General features: G+C 32.5%; 1 protein-coding gene across 8 annotated transcripts in view; it reads left to right on the top strand.

Annotated features, from left to right (window-relative positions):
* Positions 1-24,286, top strand: part of TCF12 (transcription factor 12) — a 292,841-nt gene that overhangs the window by 222,008 nt on the left and 46,547 nt on the right. The window contains exon 1 of one of the 8 annotated variants that reach the window (XM_039865496.1): positions 18,779-18,953. The exons of 6 other annotated variants lie outside the window; for them this stretch is intronic. In XM_039865496.1, the coding sequence (XP_039721430.1) occupies positions 18,783-18,953 (171 nt within the window). In that variant the 5' untranslated portion in view covers positions 18,779-18,782. Of the gene's footprint in view, positions 1-18,778; positions 18,954-24,286 lie in introns of those variants that run through there. One more of the 8 variants, XM_039865495.1, reaches the window with a different exon arrangement.

The raw sequence follows: 24,286 nt of genomic DNA, 5'->3' as shown, positions 1-24,286 counted from the left end.
TCATTGCTTAAAGGAATCATTGATTGAGATAAATCCTCATTTAATGTTAGGTTTTTAGATTTCCCTACAATGATTTGTAGCTTACTCTTACACTTTTACTCCATGTCCCTGTCATTTGAATTCCCCTCTTGGGAAGAGAACTAGGCCGGTAGCTGTCAAAGAAGATCTCCTGTACAGGTCTTTTGATGTTTAATTAGTCATTATGTTGCTGAACAGGAGGACAGACAGAGATTAATAGCTGAGAATCTTAGAAATTTACATTTGTAATAATCCCAGTGGAGCTAAAGACATTAAGATTCGGAGGACATGTTCAGCTCAGCTTGCCTCAGTAGGACTGGGGTTATTAATATGCATAAATCACCAAGTCAGATGTTCATTGTGAAGCCCTTGTGGATTTTAAAGCCTTCATTAAGCCTTTCCTAACTTCATCCTAGCATCAGGAAAGCTTTCAAGCAACTAGTTTGTTGATCCCTCTTTGCTCAAAAATGTGCCCTTTGAGAATAAAGAGCTTTCGTGAAGGAGGTTGGAAAGGTTTGGTGAACAATCATTAATGGCCATGATAATCTAATGCCGTAGGGTGTTTGTGCTATTAAATATACTTTATTCTTTTAAAGAGTAAAAATATTTGTAAATGAACCTACATCGTAAATTCACCTACAATTTAAAAATCCCTGGTGCAAGGAAGGGAGATTATTTTTTCTCTCCTTTTGCTTAGAACAAATGGGGAGTGGGGCTTTTGGATTGAGGCCCCATGCCTTGTAGGGTACATCTCTTTGTTGTGTAAATGGATGTTGGGCTTTTATTTGGCAGTACTTAACACATGGGCGCAGGTGCTGCTGGATGAGTCACAGCTCATCGAAGTATATACTGAATGGAATATCCGGCTTGGCAAGTAATAATCTAGAAGGAGCAGCATGGGTCTGAGCTTTTCCTTTTTTTATTAAGGCTGAAGTAGAGATATCATCTTTTGGTTGTTTGCTTCTTTCCTATGTTCTTCCCACCCCACCCCACCCCCCACCTTCTCTTCCATGTGATACATGAAAACTCGCATTTGAAATCCTCTTTGAAACTCAGTTCCAGATGGATCTGAGTTTTATGCAGCCCAGGGCAGCTGTGCTCTGAACCTGCAGCCTACCTGGAAGGTTGGATTGCAGCTGCAGGCATTCTTAAAAGCTTTTGCTTGTATAAGCACTTGGGCCCACTAGAGGTTGAATGGCTGCTTGATAAACAAAATGAACACAATGCCTCAAATCATTATTCCCAAAGACAGGAATTTTTTCAGCAGCAGCTAAAAATAGTTGGGCAATTTACATTTTAACAGTTGCATGCTGTGCAGGGGTAGGTGCTTCAACAGTATAACAGATGATTTCTGTTAAATTAACAGAAATTATATCTAAAACTGACAGAACTGCTAAAACATGTAACTGCAATTTTTTTTTTGTAATTTATTACTATACTTCTTTGAGAGTAATAAAAGTTATGTATTAATATTTAGTAGTACCACACAGTTTGAAAAATACAACATTCGTACATGAAAAATTCATTTCATTTTTTTTTAGTCTGAGATTGATTTTAAGAAACAGCATATTTTTGGTGTTTCATAGTTCTTTTGTTTTTCAACCAAAAGGGCAAAATGGACTAAAGAGCCTGGAAAGAGAATAGACACTGGAGGTCACTAGCATTCCTCATCATAACAGCATCTACTCCTTGGAGTTAGTTCTCTTTATTGTATCAGGTGTCCAGAGCATACCACAGAGAAAGGGAAAGCCAGTGAATTCTGACAAAACTTTGATTTCTTTCAGAGCCATTAGGAAATTTCAGAAGCCAAGCTTACTTAAATATTGTATTACTAGCTACTTTATTTGGGATTTATTAAATAGTTTAACAGTATTTAGAATTCAGTATTTTCAGTTCTGTATTTAACATCAACTTCAAATATGAACACACTACTTTGAAACCATGTGAAAATAGTATTTAAACATATTGAATGCTATTAAAGATATATAAATAATAAATGTATTTTAATTGAAAGTATATTTTAGTTTAAATTCTATATTGAAATCTTAAATTAACAAAACAGGAAAACATTTTTTCAACTTTAAAGACAGATACCTTGATAAATAATACCAAAATAGTATACTTCTGAGAGCACTTATAGTTACACTATTTACCTTTTCAGTGTCTAAAACAACTGGAAACTTAAAATTATGATTTTCTATTTGAATGCTTTTGCTGAAATATATGTAATTTATAGACCTTTAACAATGTTAAGTGTTAAAAATATGGGTATGAAAATGACAATGAACTGTGTATATTTTATTTAATGGTTATTTTAATGTTATACTTCCCAAACCAAACTAGAAACTTGACAGTAACATCTTAGATTTTATAGTTTGCTGCTTATTTCATCTATCTTTAATCTTCTGTAAAATACATGCTACCTTTGCTGAAGATACAGTGAAAGAGCTAGGTTAGTACAACTCATACTGCTATAAAAAAAAAATAATAAGCAGGGTTACTTAATACATGCAAAGCATTGGTAATCTATATAATTTGACCACAGAACTTTGGATAGAGGCCTTTTCCTTTTGTAAGCCATAATATATATTTAGGTATCATAAATACAAACCTCAGTTCCCCTATTCCTCTCTTCAAAACAACTGAATGGTAACTTCTGTCAGTGGATGAAGGTCCAATGAGGGTTTATTGACATCATGAAAGCCGTATGGTCAGTAAGATTAAGAGAATGATCTGCACAAATCTGCTGGCTCAGTTATTGATTGGTTGTATGAACCTAGACTTGTCAGTTATCTGTTAGGAAGCTTGGATTGGAAAATCTGGAGTTCCTTTCAGATCAAAAATGCAAAGTGCACTAAGAGTTTTAAAACTGATGTGCTCAATACATAATCTAAAAGCATGTGGGCGTGCATGGTTTTCTTCCTACTGATGAAGAATTGGTGTTCTTAAGCACATTAATTTTCTACTTGCTTCTCTAGACAGGTTGAAATATTGAACAAAGTAGAGTTTTGTAACATCAACAGAAAAATGATGCTTGGACATTCATAATTCAAACATATACACACACATACCATCATTACCTTCAGGGAAGTTACCATCTAGTATGAGAAAAAAGTGTTCAGTGAATTAATTACATTGCAGTGAGGCAAGTAAAGGTGTACCAAGTGCTCTAGAAACATTGGGTAGGTAAAACTAACTTGAAAAGTACTAATGGCCCCAGTAATTGACATGTGAGCTGTATCTGGAAAGATGAGTAACAATTCATCTGTTAAGATCAGACAGGTAAAAGGCATAGACATGTAAAAAAAAAAAAAAAAAACAGTGTGCTCATGCCACATCTAGAAGTACAGCATTACTGGATTCTATATCAAATACAACCTTTGTATGGTTCCTATAAGCAGACCCACTCTCCCACTCCAGAGGAAGATTGAGGAACACGTAAGAACAATGTAGATATGACAAAGGATAAACTGACTTGGCAGTGTACCCTTGATAAGGCCTAAAGTATCCTTATGTCCAATAGGTATTAGGCATTCATAATTGTTAAGGTTATCTGGGAGTCTTACCCAAGGCATGGGTGGTACTTTGGCTTTGCGGGTGTTATCTTTCCTTTTTTAGGGTTCCTGTACCTCCCTCCCTAACCACTAGTCTTTGTTCTTTGTATGTATACCAGCTATTTTTCACTTATATCAGATATTTTACACAGAGAATGTTTATGGAATTTTGAAGCACTGGGTAGGGATTGGAAGCAATCGTGGTTTTTTGTTTAGTAGTATGTGCAAAAATTGTAACATCTGCAGTATATTTGTTAGCATCCTTCACAGCCTCGGGGTCACCCTTTTAGAGGTGCAAGACTCAACCTTTGTGAAGATCTATAACTATTATCTGTGTCATCTTAATCTTTAGTTTTTGCCACATAAATATATAAAATAACTATTATCTTCTTACAAATGAAGAAATTGAGATTCAGATATTAAGCAATTTATCCAAGATCACACAGAGCCAAGATTACAATCTAATTTAATATCAAAGACCATTTTCTTTTTATTTTGAATGTTAAAAACATATTTTGTATCTTGGTTTACTCGTAAAATATATTATTTAGTATATTAAGTTTAAAACATAGTTTATTCTGTCAGTTATGTTTTTGTTAATCAAATTTATTTTTAATTGACTTTGTTGTTTAAAGACCTACTACCATCTAAAAGGATGATGTAGAAAAGCACAGACTTCCTTCCAGTCAAGCATGTGATGGATTTTATCTGGCCTTAGCTGCTTTTTATTTTATACACTTGAGAAATTGCTTTTAAGTTCTCTGAATATCAAGTTTCCATTTGTAAAAGGAGAAAATAATGCCTATTTCAAATGGTAGTTTGAGGTTATAACATGCCTAATATGTCCCAAGCATATAATAGACGCTCAGTAAATATTCTTTTTCTAGTTCCTACCACCACAGCCTGAAATTGAAAGGAATTTTTAATTTCATTTTTACCAAATTTTGCTGAAAAGCAAAGGAAAGGTTTGAAAATATAAGGAAGGATAAATATTATAGTAAAAAAAAAAAGTATTGTGTTATCTAAACTTACATATGTAATGTCATGCCTGACACATAGTGAGTGGTAAATTGTAACTGCTAACGTTGTTTAATGTGTTCATTTTCAGAAAAGCAAACTACAAAAGGAGGGAGATTTTTTGGAATCAAATTCTTCTGCGTAGAATGCATACTAGTTATTTTTGTTTTCTGAACTATTAGGAGTCTATGCCTTCCCCCCCTCCCCACCCCCCCGCCTTATTTTTATCATTGGTTGAACATCTTTATGGCTATCTGAAGCATTTCTCAAAAGAGAGAGTTCCTTTGTTTTTTATTCTTTATTTCTTAACTTGGTGTTAGTATTTCCAAACATAGATCCCTTTTTTTTTTAATATACTGCAGAAGATGCAGAATTCCAAAGAAAGAAGCAAGACACCTTCGAGATTTTTATCACCAGAAAGTAAACACCTAGATAAATTCCAGAAGGCCTTTAGACCCAAACTCTTAAAGTTGTGTTCTCATTCAATACCATTAGAACACATCTTATGAACATCAGATTTTAACTATGCATCAAAATGGTATATCTTACAACTGGTTTGAATATAACTGGTTTACAGTTCCATATGAAGGCTGATAACACAAATCTATTTGTTTCTTTATCAAATGTTATTCTGTCCTTCATCCTTTGTTTTTAAGTCTATATTTTCCCACAGAGCCATTATAGTTATCAGATGGATTTCTTTGCTTTTTAGTTAAACTCTCAAAATATATTTTACCACCCCAGCCATCAAGAAAAAACATTTTTTTCTAACTCTTTATTGTTTCTGAGATGAATCAAAGCCATTTAGATTCTACCTTTATTTGTTTTGCTGCAGACAGGTATGGAAGTCTGTAGGCTTTTGTTTGGTAATTGACTACAGTTTAGTAAATGATGCCTTCCATTTTCCCAACATTTTTATGGGATTTAATTTTATTAGGAATGTCATTTTTAAAATTAATGTGAATTTTGAGTCATTTTTAGTATTAATTTGAAATTTTAGGGGTACCCCTTGAGACCATTGGGGATATCCTGACATTTTCCCAAACCACAAAGACCATTAAACCATGTCCAATGGATCTAGCATTTTCATGTACATAGTAAATAGAATTAGTAAGACTTTTAAATAGAAAAAGTCAGAATATTAAATCCAGAGAGTGGCTAAACTGAGTTTTGTTTTTGTTTTTCTTTTTCTTTTTAATAGGAAAAAGAGGACAAATATAACTTTCTGGGCTTGTAAAAATAAATAACTTGGAAAACTACCATTTCAAAGATTTCTGACTATCTGAACCAGTAAGAAAAAGGTCAAGCATTAGAACCGTAAAGAAACTGTTAACCTCCATTTTATCCATGAATATAGCAAGATGAAAAAAAAAATAGCAAGATAAGCAGCAAGTATAATATTCTCAAAGGGTGTGTCCTATGGAAGTCATTAGAAAGCTAAGATACTGTGTATTATAGACAATTATCTGAGGCCTTTAAGACTAGAAAGAATCTTAGTGATTGTTCAATAACCAGTATTTACTTAGAGCACCAGCATCAACAGAACTTTTTGTTAGTAAACCCTGTAGTTCTTGAACATGAGTTGAAATAGGTATTTGCTTAGCTCCTTTGGCAGACAAGCATAGAGGGCACACAACTGTAAGTACTTAAGAGTTTCTTATTTCTGGCTGTTAGCTGTCTCTATTTGAAGGCTACTGTGATACAAAATTTCCTAAGTGGCTGATTCTTTCTCTGACCTTACAGGTCAGACTAGCAGAAAAACCTTGGTATATAAAGGGAATGGTTCTAAAATACATTCCAAATTTATATTCAGTTTGGTTACTGAATGAAAGATTATCTTCGTACATTAATAAGAAGAAATAGCTACTGTTTATGCTGACAGAAACTACTGTTAAGAACAGTGTCAGAATTGTATCATTGTAGATAATAAGCTTTTAATCCATAGTTCTAAGATGTTCATTTTTATGACAAGCCAGTAATGTCTTTGATCTGATTTCAAGTCAAAAAGCAGAAGGGAAAGTAACCAGTGAGTGAGTCCTATGTATCTAGTCGTTTGTACTGATGTGATGTGGTTGTACAACCACAGTGATATTTGTTATTTTCTGACCTATTTCTTTAAAAAAAAAAAAAAAAGAGCATTGCTGAATTTTAAATCTGGCTTTTAAGGATTATTGAACTCTTCAGCTACTGGTGTGGTATTTTCAACTCGTTGAGACTTCACAAACCAAATATAGGATAATCACGCGCGTGTGTGTGTGTGTATGTAACTTGAATGGCTTTTGAAGGATGTGTGTTTGAATTCTATAAATGCTTATAGAGTTTAAGCCCACTGTCAAGTGTTCAGCATCAATAGAACCACGAATTTTTTGTTTTTGTTTTTGCCTAATACAATTGAGCATTATTTTTTCAAGTATAGGAAAGAAGGAATAAATTAAGAAATTCCAAATTTTAACACAAGGGATGTTTGAAGTTCCAGATTTTATTCTTACTTAGAGAAGGCATTTACAACTTAAGTAATTGGTGACAAAAATTTCTTATCACTATATGCGTTTTGTTTAACCAGTAATGATTTTTACTTTGAAAAGTCATTTATTGTACTTGTATAATATCTAATTTCGAGGACAGTGATATATGTTATATAAGTAAATTCATAGTTAGACTTTAAAGCATTTTAAAAACATTACCAGTCCCAGGATAGTTTCTCATTTCTCCCGGTGTTTATATTCACCGGATAGATTTTAAACAAATGTTAAAGTGTTGGCCTTTCAGAGTGTTTTCATCTTTTATTATCTGCAATTATTTTAACATAACCCAGTATATCTATAATATGCTAACATTTTATTAGTTTTCAAAAATAATTTGGTTCTAGATATTATGTTTCTGGAAATTTTGCCAGAACGTGCTTTGTTATAGCCTTCCTCAATGTGCTAGACCAAAAGTCAGCAAACTTGCATAAAAGGTTATGTAGTGAATATGTTTGGCTTTGTGGGCCAGATAGCCTCTGTCACAGCTCCTCAACTATAGTTGTGATACATAAAAGAGTATAAATGATGATATATAAATGAATAGGCATGACTGTGTTCCAATAAAACTTTATTTGTAAAATCAGGTGGTGGGTCAGATTTCGCTCATAGGCATAATTTGCCAACCCCTGCATTACACTTAAAGAAAACAAATATATGCCTAAAGTAGATATATTCTTGCTTTCTTCATAAATGTAGTTCCTGTGAAAAACAGACCCAAAGAGAAACAACTAAATATTTTTAGATGTGTTCCTGGTGGGGTTGATTTTTTTTTTTTTAAGATCCATTACCCATTATTCATTAGTTCCTTCGTCATTTCCTTAAGGCCCTGGGCACTGGGCCAGAGCTTATTGTATTGACAGAAGCTTTCCAAAACTATTATTTGCCTTATTCTAAAATGTACTCAACTGGGATAGTGGAAGACTCTTAATGTATAAAGTGGGTGCTGTGGCATCATAATTTTTCTCAAAGTTAAATGTCACATTAGGTAATATTATATAGGATAGTTTATAACATCAGAAGTAAGCCCATAAATAGATATATTAGTAAGTGTTTATTTGAAACAATTGGGTATAAAGTATTTAAATAATTTGCCTTTGATATATAAACAGCCCTACTGTAATTTTTCACAGACAGACACATACCATCTTTTATCCTGGCTCAGCTTTCTCTTAGAACCCAAAGCTAAAAGATAGCCCCTACTAGCTTGAGAATCAGTTCCAACCCAAGTATGATTGCGAAACATTTTATTGAAACATGCGGCATGTCTTTTCCTAAACATAAAAGCTTTGTACAAAAGAGAATCTTTAACCCCAAGACCAGAAAATTCACTTTTTCAATGTTAATCTATAAATTTAAGTGAATACTTAATGGTTTTTATTTCATTCACTTTTTAGCTTTATAATGGCTAGTATTAAGAAATAATACTTAATAAATTAATAATAATACTCTTCTCAAGTTTTCTGACATGTGCTTGATAATTTTTTTTATTTCATTTTTTATGGTGACAATGGTTAACAAAATCCAATAAGTTTCAGATGTACACTTTAACAGTAAGGCAATATATATTTACACTGCATGTTCACCTCTCATAGTTAGATTTCTTTCTGTCATCATATATTTGACCTGCTTTACCACATCTGCCTCTCTTCTTTCCCTTCTCCCTTCCCCCTCCCCTTGGTAACCACTAGTCTATTGTCCATGATCCTGAGTCACTGTCCTGTTCATTTGTTGCTTTTAGGTTTATGTCTCACATATAAGTGATATCATTTGATTTTCAGCTTTTTCTGTCTGGCTTATTTTCGTTTAGCATGATTATCTCGATAATTTTTTAAATTAAAAACGACGTTATTTGAAATCAAGTTATTGGTATCTTTTACAACATCATCAAAGATATTTATAAATTTCAAAAAACAGAAACTCTTTGCTACCAAAGTGGGCATCATTTAGTAGCTCTCTGGTGAGAGAAATGTGAATCCATTTTGTTAAAGTCAGTAAATATATATTAAGTGCTTATTGTGAATAAAGAACTCTTTTAGGCTTTAGAGATTTAGATATGAATAAGACATGGACCCTGTACCCTGTCTTCAAGATAACTTATAGTCAAAAGATAAATGATGTTTGGAAAGAAATAACTTTTAAATATTTTTCTGTTGAGTAATTGTTACCCTCTGGGCACATGGCGGAGTATCCAGGAAATGCTTTTTGAAATAAAAGAATAAAAATAGATACTGTTATGCCTTTTTTTAATGTTATCTATAATAGGGAACATCATTCATTAATGAGTTCCTGCTCCAGGCTGTACTTTGCAACCTTCTCCTACTCTGGCTGTTCAGATCATCAGAAATGTGTTAACTTGCTTTCTTTGTGAAAGAAATGGAATTATTTGTCCTATTTTCACCCTCAATTATGCAGTTAACTCCTAGTTATACACAATAATAGTAAATTTGCAAAAAAAAAAAAAAGTAAATTATTGGTAATTCAGCCATTACTGTACAGTGCACTAGGTTGACCTAGTTAACAACTTAACCATAACATGTGATCTTCACATGACAGAGGAGTATGGAAAACCAGAATACAGGAAACATTTCCCTAAAGAAAAAAAAAAAGTTATGGATTCATTGATATAAAAGTAAAATAGGAGTTATCTTCCCATATTAAGCTCCTTATACTAAAATTATCTTTAAGAATTTGACCGTTTGTCACTATTTATTGTTATCCTTGTCTGAGCCACCTTTATCTCTTTCCTGAATTATGTCAACATCTTCCCAACTGGTCTCCTAGTTTTCCTTCGGTCATTTTTATTTTAACACAGGAAGATCCTTTTAAAATCTAAGGGAGATGATATCATTCTTTTCAAAATCTTCCAGTAGCTTCTGTTATCACTGTAATATTAAAGTCCTTAAGATTGCTTTCAAGATTCTTCTAATCTGTTCTCTGCTACCTCCCAGACTTCCACTACTAATTTACCCCTCTAGCCACACTGCCCTCTTTACTGCTCCTTAAAGATATAAAGCACGCTTGCATTTACTCTTCTCTCTGCCAGAGTATACCTCCCTTAGTAGCCACATAACTAGTTTTCTCACATACTTCTCTCTTTGATAACATATCACTTTATCACTGGGACTCTTTCATGACCATCCTGTATAAAATGGCAACAATGTCCCCATCACCCCCTTTTCCTTTCCCCTGCTGTATTTTGTTTTATAACATTTAATGTACTATCTGATATAGTATAATTTGTTTATTCTTTGTCTCAGGAGAAACTTGATAAGGAAGAGATTTTATTTGTTTGTTATTGCTTTATCTGCAGTGCCTAGGTGCATAATAAATGCTCAGTGAATATTTGTGGAATAAATGAACAAACTCAAATGATTGGCAATATAGCTATAGCTCTTTTTTCTTTCTTCCTGGACCATGCTCAGTTGACTCAGAGAAGGTATAAACAATATATCATACTGGATTATCTAAAATATCCTTCAAGGAGAACTACAAGTATATTTTAATTAACTATATTATAGAATATTTAACATGATTAAACTTGATAAAAGCATTTTAGGAAGAAAAAGCTCCAGTTTTTCTTCAGAACAGTGAAAGTCTTTTCAGTGGCAAAGAGGATGGACATCCTTCTCATTTACATAGGCATAATGTTTCCCTCAATTAAGATACGTTAGAGCTAGGAAGACCTGAATTTTGTTTTCCATGTGAGGTTTTAGCATTTGATAATTGTGTTCTTACATTCATATGATCTTTATACCAATTTTAACAGTAGTAACACAGTTTGAACCTTTTTTTAATAGATCAATCATTTAAGTCTGAAATAACCAATATTAGGGCAACAGGTGTCCTTAAGAGCACACACCTGTAAAGATGCCTGCTTTTCACCCTTTTCTATTGTATTCTGTAAAGTTTCCAACCTACATATTTATTATGGCCACCTTCATTTGTAATCTACATAACAGTCTATTTTACTAATGTACTAAATTCTCCAGCCTAAAGGCACAAAGAAAGGAATTACAGGCCCAACTTCTTTACTACAGAATAATGTAGGAGCCTCTTAGTTTAGATGGGCTCCCTATTGACGCTTTTAATTTTTTGTTGCTTGCTATAAGTATAACAAAGCTATCTCTGTAGAGGCTTACATGTTTATTTGAAGTTTATGGGCAAAATCTTTTATTTTCTTGATGATGCTATATTAAACAAAATGTCTGACTTGTAGATCAAATTGCACATTACTGAGAAACAAAAATTGTTAGCAAGCTAATTGAACAATAACATTGTTTGGTAAGAGTTGTTACCTGTTAATAAGATGTCAGCCTTCTTTTTTACCATCTCTTTTTCCTTCTTTCTCTTTTTACAGTTTTGTTCTAGACACTACAGATCTTTTTAAGAAGATGTTAATTTTAAAAGAAAATATTACTAGGTAATATAAAATATAAAAATGTTATTAGAATACAAAGCATTTGGACTCTTAGCTTCAAACTGAGAGTTGAAATTAAGTTTTTGGAATCCCTTTTGTATCAACCTTTTAATTCATGTGAGGCTTTAGGCTTTGTAATATGCCACTTGCAGAGATGATTATGAAAATACAGTTTAAGGTTGGTGTGGATACTAGGTATTATCTATGTCAGTGAGTCACAACCCCTGGGTCTTCAAAAATAGTAATCTGACAAGATATAAAATATTTTAGAATACCTAACAAGTTGCGTAGTTTACTGAAATAAAATTATCCATGCTAGTTAAAACATCAGATTTCTTTCAGTAGAATTATTTCAGCTCAGCATGGCAATGGTTCATTTCTCTTTTAATCAGAAATTCTGAATGAAAGTTACATGGCTTTGTGTGTTTTCTTTTATTTTTAACAGGGAAAATATTCATTATAACTCAAAAAAGATTTTGGCATACTAAAATCTTTCAGAATAGGAATTCAGTGTTTTTGGGTGGAGTAGATAATAAAAGGTTTTATTGGTGGTGAAATGGCTAGGAAAATCTTCGGCCTAGTTTAATGTGTGCATTTTGCAGAAATGGAAATTTAGACTCGGGGAAATTCAATGACCTAGCCTAAACTCTCATGCCTCCAAAGAGGCAGAGCTAAAACCTGGATCCCTATCTCCTGACTCCTAGTCCAGTGCTCTTTTCCATCATATGTATGGCATCACAGTGTTGGGAACCTGAACAGCCTATCTCACATTACAGAGTTCTAATGAGTGGGAGGAAGAATATTTCTGCCTGTGTGTAGGTGTGATATAGATACATAGAACAAGTAGCTGAACAGATTTTTTCTTTCAAAAGTTTTATGTCTGTTTCCCAGTCTGTCTGGTAAGGTATATTGCCTTTCCCAGAGAAGCATACTGAACATTAATCAAACTTTAATTTTGTTTTGCCTTGATACACGATGAACTGACACCATCTCCCATCTCCTGCCTGTTTGTTATACCCTCCTCCAATGCGTTTTCAAAATGAAGTATTATTTGGCTTTTGTTGAGAGTGGTCGTCAGAATTTAGTAGTAAGAAACCATTCTTTTATGATAGTTATTTTAATAAATTTGGGATCTACATGATTTCTTCTAGTGAGTATAGCTAAAATTAACTCTGCTTTGTTACATGAACGTTACAAATAAGAGGCAGGATGATTTGGTAGACTCTCCGTATTTAATTAATTAGCAGTATGAAGTATTAAAAAATTACTGCCACTAATAAGAATTTTTACTGGCACAAAAAATAGATTGGGGGCCAGAAATAATATGGTTATTTAGATCCTCTCATTGCAGATTCTTGAAATGTCTCTGGACTAAGATGCAGATGTTACTTCTGGTATCTTTAAAAATAATTTAAAAACAGAATAGAATTTGTTGATGCTTTTTCATTTCTCATGAATTGAAAGGATATGGCTCTTTCTAGCTCAGAAGGAAAAAATTGCACAGGTCAGAAAATGAAACAAAAAGATAGTTGGCACTTTCCTTAAGGGAGCGCCCACTGGACCCAAGACCAAATTGTTTGCCTTCTACAGATAATTTTTTAAAATAGCTTTGTTTGCTTAGTGTTCTTTTGTTGTTAGTTGCCTAGTAAGTAAATAATGTAAAGCCTTGTCCAGTCTTGAAAGCTCTTCAAAAGTGCTAGCTCATTGAGGAATTTAAAAACCTGGGTGTCCTCATCGTTTGGTTTTTTTAAGCACACACAATTAGGCAGTCCTGTGATTATAGAGCCATCTGCAGGAAAATTAGCAAATTGCAACATAGTTAATGATTCTCTTACCATGTTATTTCAAGTGGTAAATGAAAAGAGACAAACTGCAATTCACGTGGGTAAAGAAATGGACAGCCAAGAGATGCAGGAATTACTAAGGAGGATAACCCCCTTTAATTTTTCAAAGAAAAGTGCTTTGTCATAGTGAGTTTATGGTAAAAAAAACAAAAACAAACAACAAAAAAAAAACCCCATGCAATCTGCTTCAGGTTTTACATATTCTCAGTAATTATAGTTCTACCTCGTTTGAAGGAGTGTCTAATGATTGCCTTTTAGAGGCTTTGTATGATCTGTCAATTCTGTTAGTATTGATGTCAGAGAGTTACTATTTATTTACTTCAGAAAGAGATCTACTTGCTTTCTCTTCCAGGGAGGTATGGCTGTTTTATATATCTCATTATAGTTATATGGTTGTCAAAAGGAGAGTTAAACAAGTGTCCTTTTGCCCTATAAATGCGATTTTTTTTTTTAGCCGATTGTTTCCATCGGCTATACAGATAGGTATTTTCTAATTTGTGAATCATTAAGCATTTCTAAAACTCAAGTTAAACTTGAGATTTTTGTAGACATTAAGAAATCTGATGTTCTGTATTTGAGACATTTTGTGTGATTTGTGAACCTAAGCATGTGTTTTTACTGTGTTCTCAGAAGTGTGTTTTATGTGTGTGTTGATGCTAATTTCCAACCAATATCCAAACAAATTGTGTGCAAGTACTCAGATCAGTCTATAATATCATCCACTATAACTCTGATTATTGGTTTGGCTAAGATTTGAGTACTCACAATTAAGGCATAATTAGAACAATTTTTTTCAGAGTTTCACCTGAATAAAGATCACAAAATCAGGTCTTTGATTTTTAATATTTTCATACAGTGGAAATACAATGTTTAGAAGCCATTTTACTGATATATTGGTATCAGCAAGATGAGTGATATTGTTGAAGTAGAAGTTGCACTACACGATTGCAGATCAATAGCATAATCTTTAAACAACAGGCATTGAAAGTGGATTGGTTTAAGAGGGATGCATTATTTCACTAAATTTTTGTATTCCTGCTTTCTTTTTTGCAAAAGTAAATTTTCTAAATTTTGAGGGTATAAGAAAAAGACCAGAAGACCAACTTCATGAACACTTAGAAATGGCTTTATTTACAAAGCTGCATATTCCAGAAAAATCTGCAGTATAATCTTCAGCTATAAAACCTGGAATTTTTGTGTCTGATTTTGGTGTGTCTGATTTAGTCAGTCAGGCTAAATAAATACTGCACGTTTAGGAGACAGCATTCACTCACATGTCATCTCCCTATAAGCTAAATAAGGAAGAGGAGGCATTGGGAAGGGGTTTTTTGCATTCAATCTACCCACTTGTAGGTTCTCTCGCTTATTATCCTCTTAAACCTACCCTCATTCCCCACCCCCTTATCAGCAATCATTTATTAGTTATTTACTGATTTCATGCTTTAGGAAAATATAGAGTTCATTTGTGGAAGTATTCACATGTGATCTTTGTTTGGCTTCATTTATCACTCTGAAAATCTTTTTTATCCAGGTATTGAATAACTTAGAATTAATGTCGAAACTTTTCCTGAGGAATCCAATGAACAAGTTTGAGGTTTCTCTTCCCAGCTGGATCTTCTGGCCTTTTGGGACACTGAGATGTAGCCGGCTTGTTTTAGAAAAATGTACAATAAGATTAACTACTGACTAGTCTTGATTAATTAATTCAAGATATATAATTCAGTTAAATTTTCTTTTGAAAACTTTTTAGAATTTTGGGTCATTCTTGAAGAATTACTGCTTTAAAGATAGTTTAAAAAACAGGTGAGAGTTATAGTGATCCATGTATCAGAGATAAACAGTAGATAATAAAATACATTAAAATACTGCATGGTTTATCCCAACAAAAATTGCATAACTCTCCAAGGAAGATCTGCCAACTTTCCAATCAACAGAAATATAAAAAGGAAAAGGGAAATTTTTGCATGGCGGCCTAGAAGGTAAATTGAAGTTGCTAGAAAGTCTTTTTGAAAATATCTTTTCTTACATCTTCAATAAAGAAGTAAATTGCTTAGGCAAAGCACTTTATAGCTTTTTCTTATCTAGCTTAGGTTTGTGCTTGATGACTGTCGGAATGGCAATAAACATCACATCCCGAACCATTGAAGGGGATAAGCATATTTGCAAATTGGCGAAATGCAATAATCTTCAAACCAGGAATCATCAGTTTGCTAATAAAAGATGTATGGCTCCAAGTCATATTTTTTTCAGGGTTCTCTGACATTTTCATTAATCATGTTGCCCATATGTACAGTATGCTCATTTGATTATAAAACATGGTGATTTTTGAGATTTTTGGACTAGGTATCATGAATATTGAGTCCGATCACATAATCTTAGAATAACACATAGTGATTACGTGGAATTGTGGGTGGAAGCAATTCAGGATAAAAAGTACATGACAGTTCAGAACTCCAGTGCAGACTGCATGTCTCTCTGAAATCAGGTTTAAAAAGTTGCCGTCTCCAGCTGACTCATTTTGTCAGAGGAGTCACAGGATTAACCCTTGACATGTTCTTTAAAAAAAAAAAAAAAGGACAAGCAAAGATTAAACAACTGCATTGACCAGAGCAATACTCGATCCATCTATATGCATTTTTTCCTGTAATATGATTCTCCTTAAAAATGTGCTGCAGCTGTTATATAGATTAAATTAGATTTTTTTCAAAACATTTTTGAGGACGAGAAAAAAACTTTATCATAAAAGATAATTTGTAATTGTGATAAAGAAAACGACTGTCTACATCAACCAACTTTGGTTTCTTTTGGATAAGGGAACTTTAAAAACATAATATTTTAGAATAACAAACTTAAAAGGCCTTACAGTAGTATACAGTAGAATATGGGAACACTTTATTTAAATTACCGTCAGTTTTCTTGATGATTTATTTCTTGTTTTTGAAGAATGAGTTTAATGTCATATATATGTAGATCTGTATATATACCAACCCCCACAACCCCCCTTTTCTATATACACTCTAAATTAGGCAGTAGTGTATACCTAGTGAATGTATTATGTATGGGGGGGGCAGTCTTAAATACACATGTCTGAATAGTGAATTTGTGTTTTTGAGAGGAGGAATGCAGAGTAGAAGCAAAAGCTTTTAATTACTAAACTCTGTTTATATTTCATATTCAGGTTTTAGGTTTAACAGCAGACTTTATCTAGTTAGTTGCTTAATAAACTGCTTTAGAACAGTAAGATTATGCTGTCTGGCTTTACTCTGAACTTTTTTACTTGAATATTTGTTTATTCCTTTCAAAATATCATATAGTTGCCTGTAAAATAAAGAACTAATGATGAAATACTAAAATTTTCATTGTGGTTTAATAGCCAAGATTGCATAATTGGATTTATGTTATGCTTTTGTTTTATCAGACAACATAGTACTCTCTCTCTTTTCTGTTAAAGTGGTTTTTTTTTAACCAATATATAAAAGTTTTCTCTGGTTGGGATAATGGTTGTCGGAAAAAAATGTTGAGGTATTGTCAGTGCTTTGTGGCTCCCCTTCCTCCCACCCCAGTCTCTCCTCAATTTCTATTCAAAAGTAAGGTTTGGGGTTTTTTTTATGTTTACATCATTAAGAGGAAAAAGAAAAATTTGTTTTAGATGGTTGGTTTTCCTTTTTTTAAGAAAGAATATCTGTTCTGTCAGAGAAAGCTATCGTGTATGAAAGACTAAAATTTACTCGAATGGTTTAAGGCATGGCATTGTTAATTGTAAATCAAAGCTTTTTACACAGTTCTCTAAGGATTGAAATGGGTCTTTGTGGTCTCTCAGGAGGGAGGAAGTTACAAACCACTCTGCAGACTGGCATTTTAATAGTCTGCTGTACAGTGATGTTCTTTTGCAGCTGCTGCTTAGCCTTTTCTATATCTGGAGAGTGTGGGGAGGTTTTATTGTTATTCCGATACCATCAGCTTTTAAAACATTGTGAAGTTAGCTGGACTTATTGTTTGATTTAGTTTATTGCTATAATTTGATCAATATGTTCCACAAAATGGAGAGAGGGAGGTTAGTCCCCTATAGAATATTTAAAATATTTCTAAGTTAGAGGAGTTCTGCTTCATCAAAGATGTCTTTGAAAAAAAAGTGATGTGCCCCTTTATGCAGCCTGTGCCCTCTCCTCTGATTAACAGGTTCCCTTAGAACTTGCAAGGCACAGGGAGACGAGACAGTACAAAAAGGTTTTGATTGGGGCAAATGAGAAAAAAGAAAAGTTGCTATTCTGTTTTTCTGTCCATACCAAAAGACAAATTAAAATTTTTTAAAATTACAAAACGTATTTTTGTGTGAAAAATGTGTATTTGCAGACTATCTAAAACCTTTTGATTTCTAAATATAATGAATTTTTTAAATTTATGAGACATTTATTTCCACACTGATTACTTTTCCTTTTTGAGAAATTTGAGCATTCACCTCAAAATATGAATATATAAAAAAACAGGAATATATAAAGTATTCCTTAAGAGCAATAATGAACTTAGAGGGGAAAAAAGACTAAGAAACCTTTTTTAGTTTATCAACTAGAGTGTCTGTTACATTCACTGACCTTTCATACTTTTTTTATAAGAGAAAAAAAGTTTCTCTTGTTTTTTCTATTTAATTATCAAATTGCTTAATACATATTAAATGATCTAGAAGAGTGCAGTCCATTATAAACTTTTAGATAGTGTTATGAATGAGGCATTTAAGGAGCTTTATAACTGAAAATCTGTATTAAATGTTTTAAAAATAGATTTGTTTTCAAGATAATTTTTTGAACTTTTGGACTAAACATTTTCATAAAATATGATCCTTTCCATTTTTTAAATATGATTTTTACAATTTAAAAAAATCATGATTTAATCGTCTACTTTCTCCAGGAAGTGATTTCATACTGTCTAGATCGTTCTTGTTGCACATGGTTCAGTGTTTTCAATTCCTGATTGCTTGATCATGTGTTTATCAAAGTTGAAAGCAACTTTAGACCAAGGCAGATGGTAATGTTGCAAGAGGTGTAGCAAGCAAGCTAGGTTTCCCTGCCACAAATGCTCTAATTTAATTAAAACTAAAGAAAGATTTGCAGATGTGTCCGTTTGCCTTTCTTGGAAATAGACAGACAGAATCTTACATATAAATAACAAAATTAATATTTACTTGGGATATTTATCTCCAGGACACTATGTCTCTTTTCATTATTTAGCTGTTTATAAGTAACTTGTATTTTTTTATTACCCCAAATTTTGTCTTATTGGTATCCTCCACAATGCAAGGACTTAATAGAAATTGAAGGAGGTTACTTCCAGCGTAAACCCTCCCTCTCTGCTCTGTGAGTTGGTTCAGTCCTGTTTTGCATAAGTTCCTTTTGAGTAGATCCATGTGTGGATGCATAGTGCTGAAGACCTAACTCTGTTTGGCTGTGTGGATGTATGTCTTGGAGAGAAGCTGTGTGCATTAGCTGCTAACAGTAACATTTTCAAAATCAACATGTATTGTGCTTATCCTGTCCCTGGAATGGGCAGCAATTCTTTGATGTATTACTACAATGGGAAGACGGTAAGTCTTTTTCTTTGTTCATATAGTTCTAACTGGTTTGTTTAATGGAAAGCAGTGTAAATTAATTGCTTTTTACTAAAACCTATGAGGTCTTATCATTTTTGCAATACATTTAGATTGTGTATTTCTTTGTAAATAGTGTCAGTAAAGTTGTCTTTGACATAGATACTCAATAGTTGTTGACTTTTATTTTAAAAATAGTATAGAAAGTAAACTTGAATTTGTGAGTTATTCTTAATGCCTGATGTCTTTACTAGCAGTGAGCTTGAAAGTACATTTGTTTTAATGTCTTCTTATGTTGTAAACATATAGTCTATATATAAAATACATACATGTATATAGACAGAGGATTATTTAATGCTTTGTAGATAGAAGGCAAAGATGAAAGTCATATTGGTTATTTATAAAAATAACAAGTATGAAGCTCTGGGAATGATTAAGGAAGCAGTCAGCTAGTGAGGGCCGTATTTCCTGTTTGGAGTTTCAGGTCCAAACCCTGACTTTATTGGGAGACCATCTGTTTCCAATCAAACTAGAATTTTGACCCTGTACAGATTCATAAAATAAATCACTTTTTCGAAGCATGTATTTATACATTTTCCAAAGAATGTATTTCTGGTTGGTTTATAGCAGATAGTTAGATGTTTTAAAATAATACCTTTCTGTGTTGCTAAGTAAGACCTTTTTTAATTACTTAGTATTAATTATTTAGTATGTTTCTGCAAAAAAATACCTTTAAGTCAAAAGATTTTGTATATTCTAAAGAGAAAGTGAACTTCTCTGGAAGAGTCAATATGAGTTATCTTTGTAAGATATTTGATAAACATTATAAAAATGTTATATGAATAATAATCTTGGATTTATGTCAGGAATTCAGTATTTTTCTCCTCTATCAGCCTCCCCCCCAAAAAAACTTTCCTTCAGATGTCTTAGTAATACATAAATGACTTTAGTGAGCTTTTGGGGTTTTTTGGACAGGAGTGTAGGCATTTTTAATGTTAATGTTGGAAGTTATAAAGAAAATGTAATCACATTTTCTGAAATAGGTATAAAATCAGATACATTTGTCCCTTCCCTTTTTACTACTGGTTTTAAAGTGGCATATGGCTCTAGCTACTAACGAAAGCACTTTTTCATTCTCTGACTGCTTTGGTAAGGCCTCTTTAGACTTTGTTAGCATTTGTTAACTTTTGGGTAAGCTTTCTTAATAGATGATAATCAAGCCAAAATATCCTTAAACTCATTAAAAAGTGTGTGTTCACACTGTCCATATAAGCAGAGCTTTAGAGAATGTGAGAAGTAGATATAGATGAGGTAATATAAGTGAAATTACTTGATCCTTCTGTAATTTCCTTACAAGCTGTCTTTCAAATGCAAAAATACTTTTTCTGATTTTAAGTAAAATAGTCTTTTTGAAGATGATGTGTGCGTGTATGTATATATGTATATATGAGTTAAGTAAAATTAATTTTACAGGACCCCTGAAGTAGAGAGACCATAACTCAAATTGAGTTTAGATTTTATTCTTTCCAGAGCACAGATCACACTATTACAACATTTCTCTTTGTTCTACATTGTTGGGGGGGCAACAGCTTTGATCGTATTAAGTATTTCCAGCCTTACGGTAGATGACAGAGCTGGTATGGTAGAAAAGTATAGCCTGAAAATTGATAGCCTGTGCCTGATATAGGTCAGAGGTGACTTTTATGTTCCTGAAAAATGCATAAAGAGATGATACATTGTCTTAGTCGTCTAAATCGTAAGGCCTTGGTCTTGTATGTATTTTCTTATATGCATTTTATTTTTATCACCTCTATCTAGTTGTTTATTATTATTATTATTATTATTATTATTTTATTCTTATAACTCTTCAATAAGAAAATCATATAGTATGTAATTATATTATCCAAAGACTATGTAAATACCTTAGTGTTAGTATATATTGGGAAATATCTACCCAACAATGCTTTATAGTAAAAACTAGTACTTTAAATGAATAATTCCAGACTCTATGTGGAACATACTTCCTCATTTGAGTTACAGAATTTTTATATAATTCTCATAGTGAACAGGTTAAATTTAAACCCTTTAACTCCATTTCATCAATATATTTTAAGATGATAAAGCAGATTAATATTTTGAAATGCTAATAAGTTCACATTGATTTCATTTTAAGAAAATGAAATGAGAGAGCAAAAAATTCTAAGTGGTACTGGTCTTAAAATACTTTTCTTTCTTTTTTTAAGTTTTTATCTTTAAGTTTCCAAGTTAAATCATATTTTAAGGATATTTGATGTATTTTAATAATAAGACTGAACAGACTTTAGGAAAAAAAAACATTAACCAGAGAAGAGCTTTATCATATTTTATTATTTAAGACTATGTAGCCGTATTGTATTGTTGGAAGTATAACAGACTTAGGCATCTATTTTCAGAAAAGAAAAGCCAAAAATTTTAACCCTATTTATCCCCGCTATTTGAAAAGTGAAGGGGTTAATGTTCTGTATCATATATAGCTTTTGTTTAGCTATTCTGTACCATACTGTAAGATATTAATATATGTTTATGATAGAGGACCTAAAAACCATTATGAATATTACCATTTTTTTTTGAGATTTAAAAATAGCAAAGAATAATGGGTTTCTGAAGTTCCTTATATATAAAGAAATTGGCCTACATTCAGTTTTCTCATTGATGTGACTAAATTGTGTCCTTTATGCAGAGAGGTAGAAAGTCTTAGAGTTAAAGGAAGGAAAGTTTTGAGAGGAGAGGATTCTAGAGTTTCGGTCTTCCTCCAATCTTATCAGCTTCCATTTTCTAGGCCTTGAACTGAAGAGTGTTCCAGGTATAAAAATTGCAGCAAGTTACAGACATGATGCTCTTTTAACTTATCAAGGGATTATTTCATTCTTATTATAGACAACACAGAAATCCAAGTTTTAAAACTCAAGCTTAGAAACACATTTTGAATATTGAGCTTGGTGTATAGAATCTGGGAAAGAGGAGATAGGAACTTGACATGATTATAAGGACCACTCTGTGTCAGGAGCTATGCTAGAGACTTTCTGTTTGCTTCATTTAAGTCTCACATTCACTGTCATGTGTCTGTTTCTGGCCTCCTTTTATATAGAAGGAAAATGAGGTTCCAGGAAGTTAAGTAACTTGCTCAAGCCCCACCCAGTAGTAAGTACTGAGGCTACAGTTGAACCCAGGTCTCTCTTCCAAAAGCAGGTTTTCTCTTTTATAGTACCCAAGAGCAAGTAAAGTAGTCTCCATAACAAAGGGCCAAACTTTATTTATCCTTACTATCATTTGTATCAAAATATATTACAATGGAAAGAAAATAGAAAACCCTATTCAATTCCTACAAATAAGTATATTTTGCATATACGATCAGACTAACAATTTTCTGAATGCTAATTAATGTGATCAATTAAGCAAATTTTTTCTTTTTAAGAAGAACTTAAAAGTAGCCTAGATATGTTTAAAAACTCAGGAAATTAGACTAGCAGGTCTTCCCTTCTACTAGAATGTGTGGTACTAAAATTTGGTTTTGCCATGGTTTTAGTACCTGTCTGCCCACATAATTTTGTATTTTCATAAGAAGTGGGGTGTCAAGTAGCTAAAACTGTGTTGTAAATATTTCTAAGATTTATTTTTCAAATAAACATTTTCAATTAATAAAAGCACTGAAACCAATGGGAGATATGTATAGAGCTACATATCTGTTTCATTGGGGATTTATTGCTCATTAACATGAGGAGAGGAAAAAAATGCAATTAAATTAATTCAAATTTCCAGGCTGTCTGTGGGCCCAGTAGAGTTAAATCTAACATGTATGAGGAGGAAAACATGAAGTCATTTAAAAATTTTCTGAAAATAGAATACTGAAGACATCGAATGACAAGGACTTTAGCGTAAATCTACTTAGATTGTTTTTCCCTTTACCAAAAATATCTGAGACTATTCGAGTTATAAATCCAAGAAGGCCTTTTTTCTTCATTCAAGTGAGCACAAACACCAGCGAGTTAAAACTGTAGTTCCCCTACTTAAAGAGGATGTTGTCACTCATTGCGCTTTATTAGTGTTTTAGAAAGAAATTTGTTTCCCTTTCCACTAGTTAATGAATATGTTGAAGAAAAGGATCACGTGCTGTATTGTTGGACTTAAATTTCTCTAAAATGTAGGTAAGAAGTGACACACATTGATTTGTTTAGTATGTTTTTCTAGCATACAAATTTCAAACCCAGTCTCTTAAAAATTCTATAGTTTATATCTCAGGAGAAAATTTGTAGTCATTATAAAAATGATAACAGCTACAATAAAGAGGTGATGAAATATGATGAGTGCTGTTAATATAAGATTAATAAAAATGTGCTTGACTTACCTGAGAAGTTTTTCTCACAGTGGAAAACCAATAATATTCAACTATGCTTGTTAGACAGCAGAAGTAGTAATTGATTTTGAGCTGCTTTATACTTAACGCTGGAATTCTTTTTTCTTGCTGTTTTTAGAAAAGACATTTTACTATATTTTACCCCTAAACATGTCTCTGGAAATCCTTAGGGAAAGATACTGGTCCTTTTGTTTATGAAACTGTTGCAAATATAAACATAAATTTATCCTCTTTATGGAAATGCCAATTATGTTTTTAGCAGGCTAATTAGGTGAAAAGAATCTTCCATAGAGATAACTTGTATGTCCCTGAGTTAGTCCTTATACTTCAGACATTTTGGTTTATAATGCCTTTTGGTTTCAATTCAAATATCTAAATATTTCCTCCCTTGAGCTTGGAATTACCTTAAAAACTGTAGTTGTAGTTTGGGCTTTATGATAAAACTTGCTATTTTTGTGTAATAGTAAAATACTAAGAGCATCGAGGTGTTTATCAAATCTGTCATTTGTGTGTTCTTAGATAATGGGAAATTCTTAAAAATAGACTGCTGTTTTATAGACTTATTTAAATGTTTTAATAACTTTCTTTGGGGTTATGTTTTAATTTTGATTAGAAAAGGAACAAGAAAAGGGGGAAGACCTAAATTTCAGCAATGTTAAAATTTTGCCATTTATGTTAAAGGTGCTTTTTAACTGATCAGAAAAATCAATGGGAAGTTGTTTTTAGGGAATTTCTTTAACTTCCTCTAACACTATTCTCAGTGAGTATAAATATTAAACATTTTTTTTATTTACTCTTTTTTAAATAGCATCTTTTTTTCTAAATTCAGGTCCTGCAAAATTCAGGAAGCTGTTGTTTGTGTTGTACTATATGCAGAACTTGCATAGGTTAATCAGCAATAACTAAAAAATAAATTTTATAATAATTAGTTTTTCTT

Source organism: Pteropus medius, unplaced genomic scaffold, assembly GCF_902729225.1.
Source record: "Pteropus medius unplaced genomic scaffold, Ma_sr-lr_union100, whole genome shotgun sequence".
In the NCBI taxonomy this organism is placed as follows: Eukaryota; Metazoa; Chordata; class Mammalia; order Chiroptera; family Pteropodidae; genus Pteropus; species Pteropus medius.
Note: the sequence above shows the minus strand (reverse complement) of the source record. Positions and strands in the feature narration are given on the sequence as shown.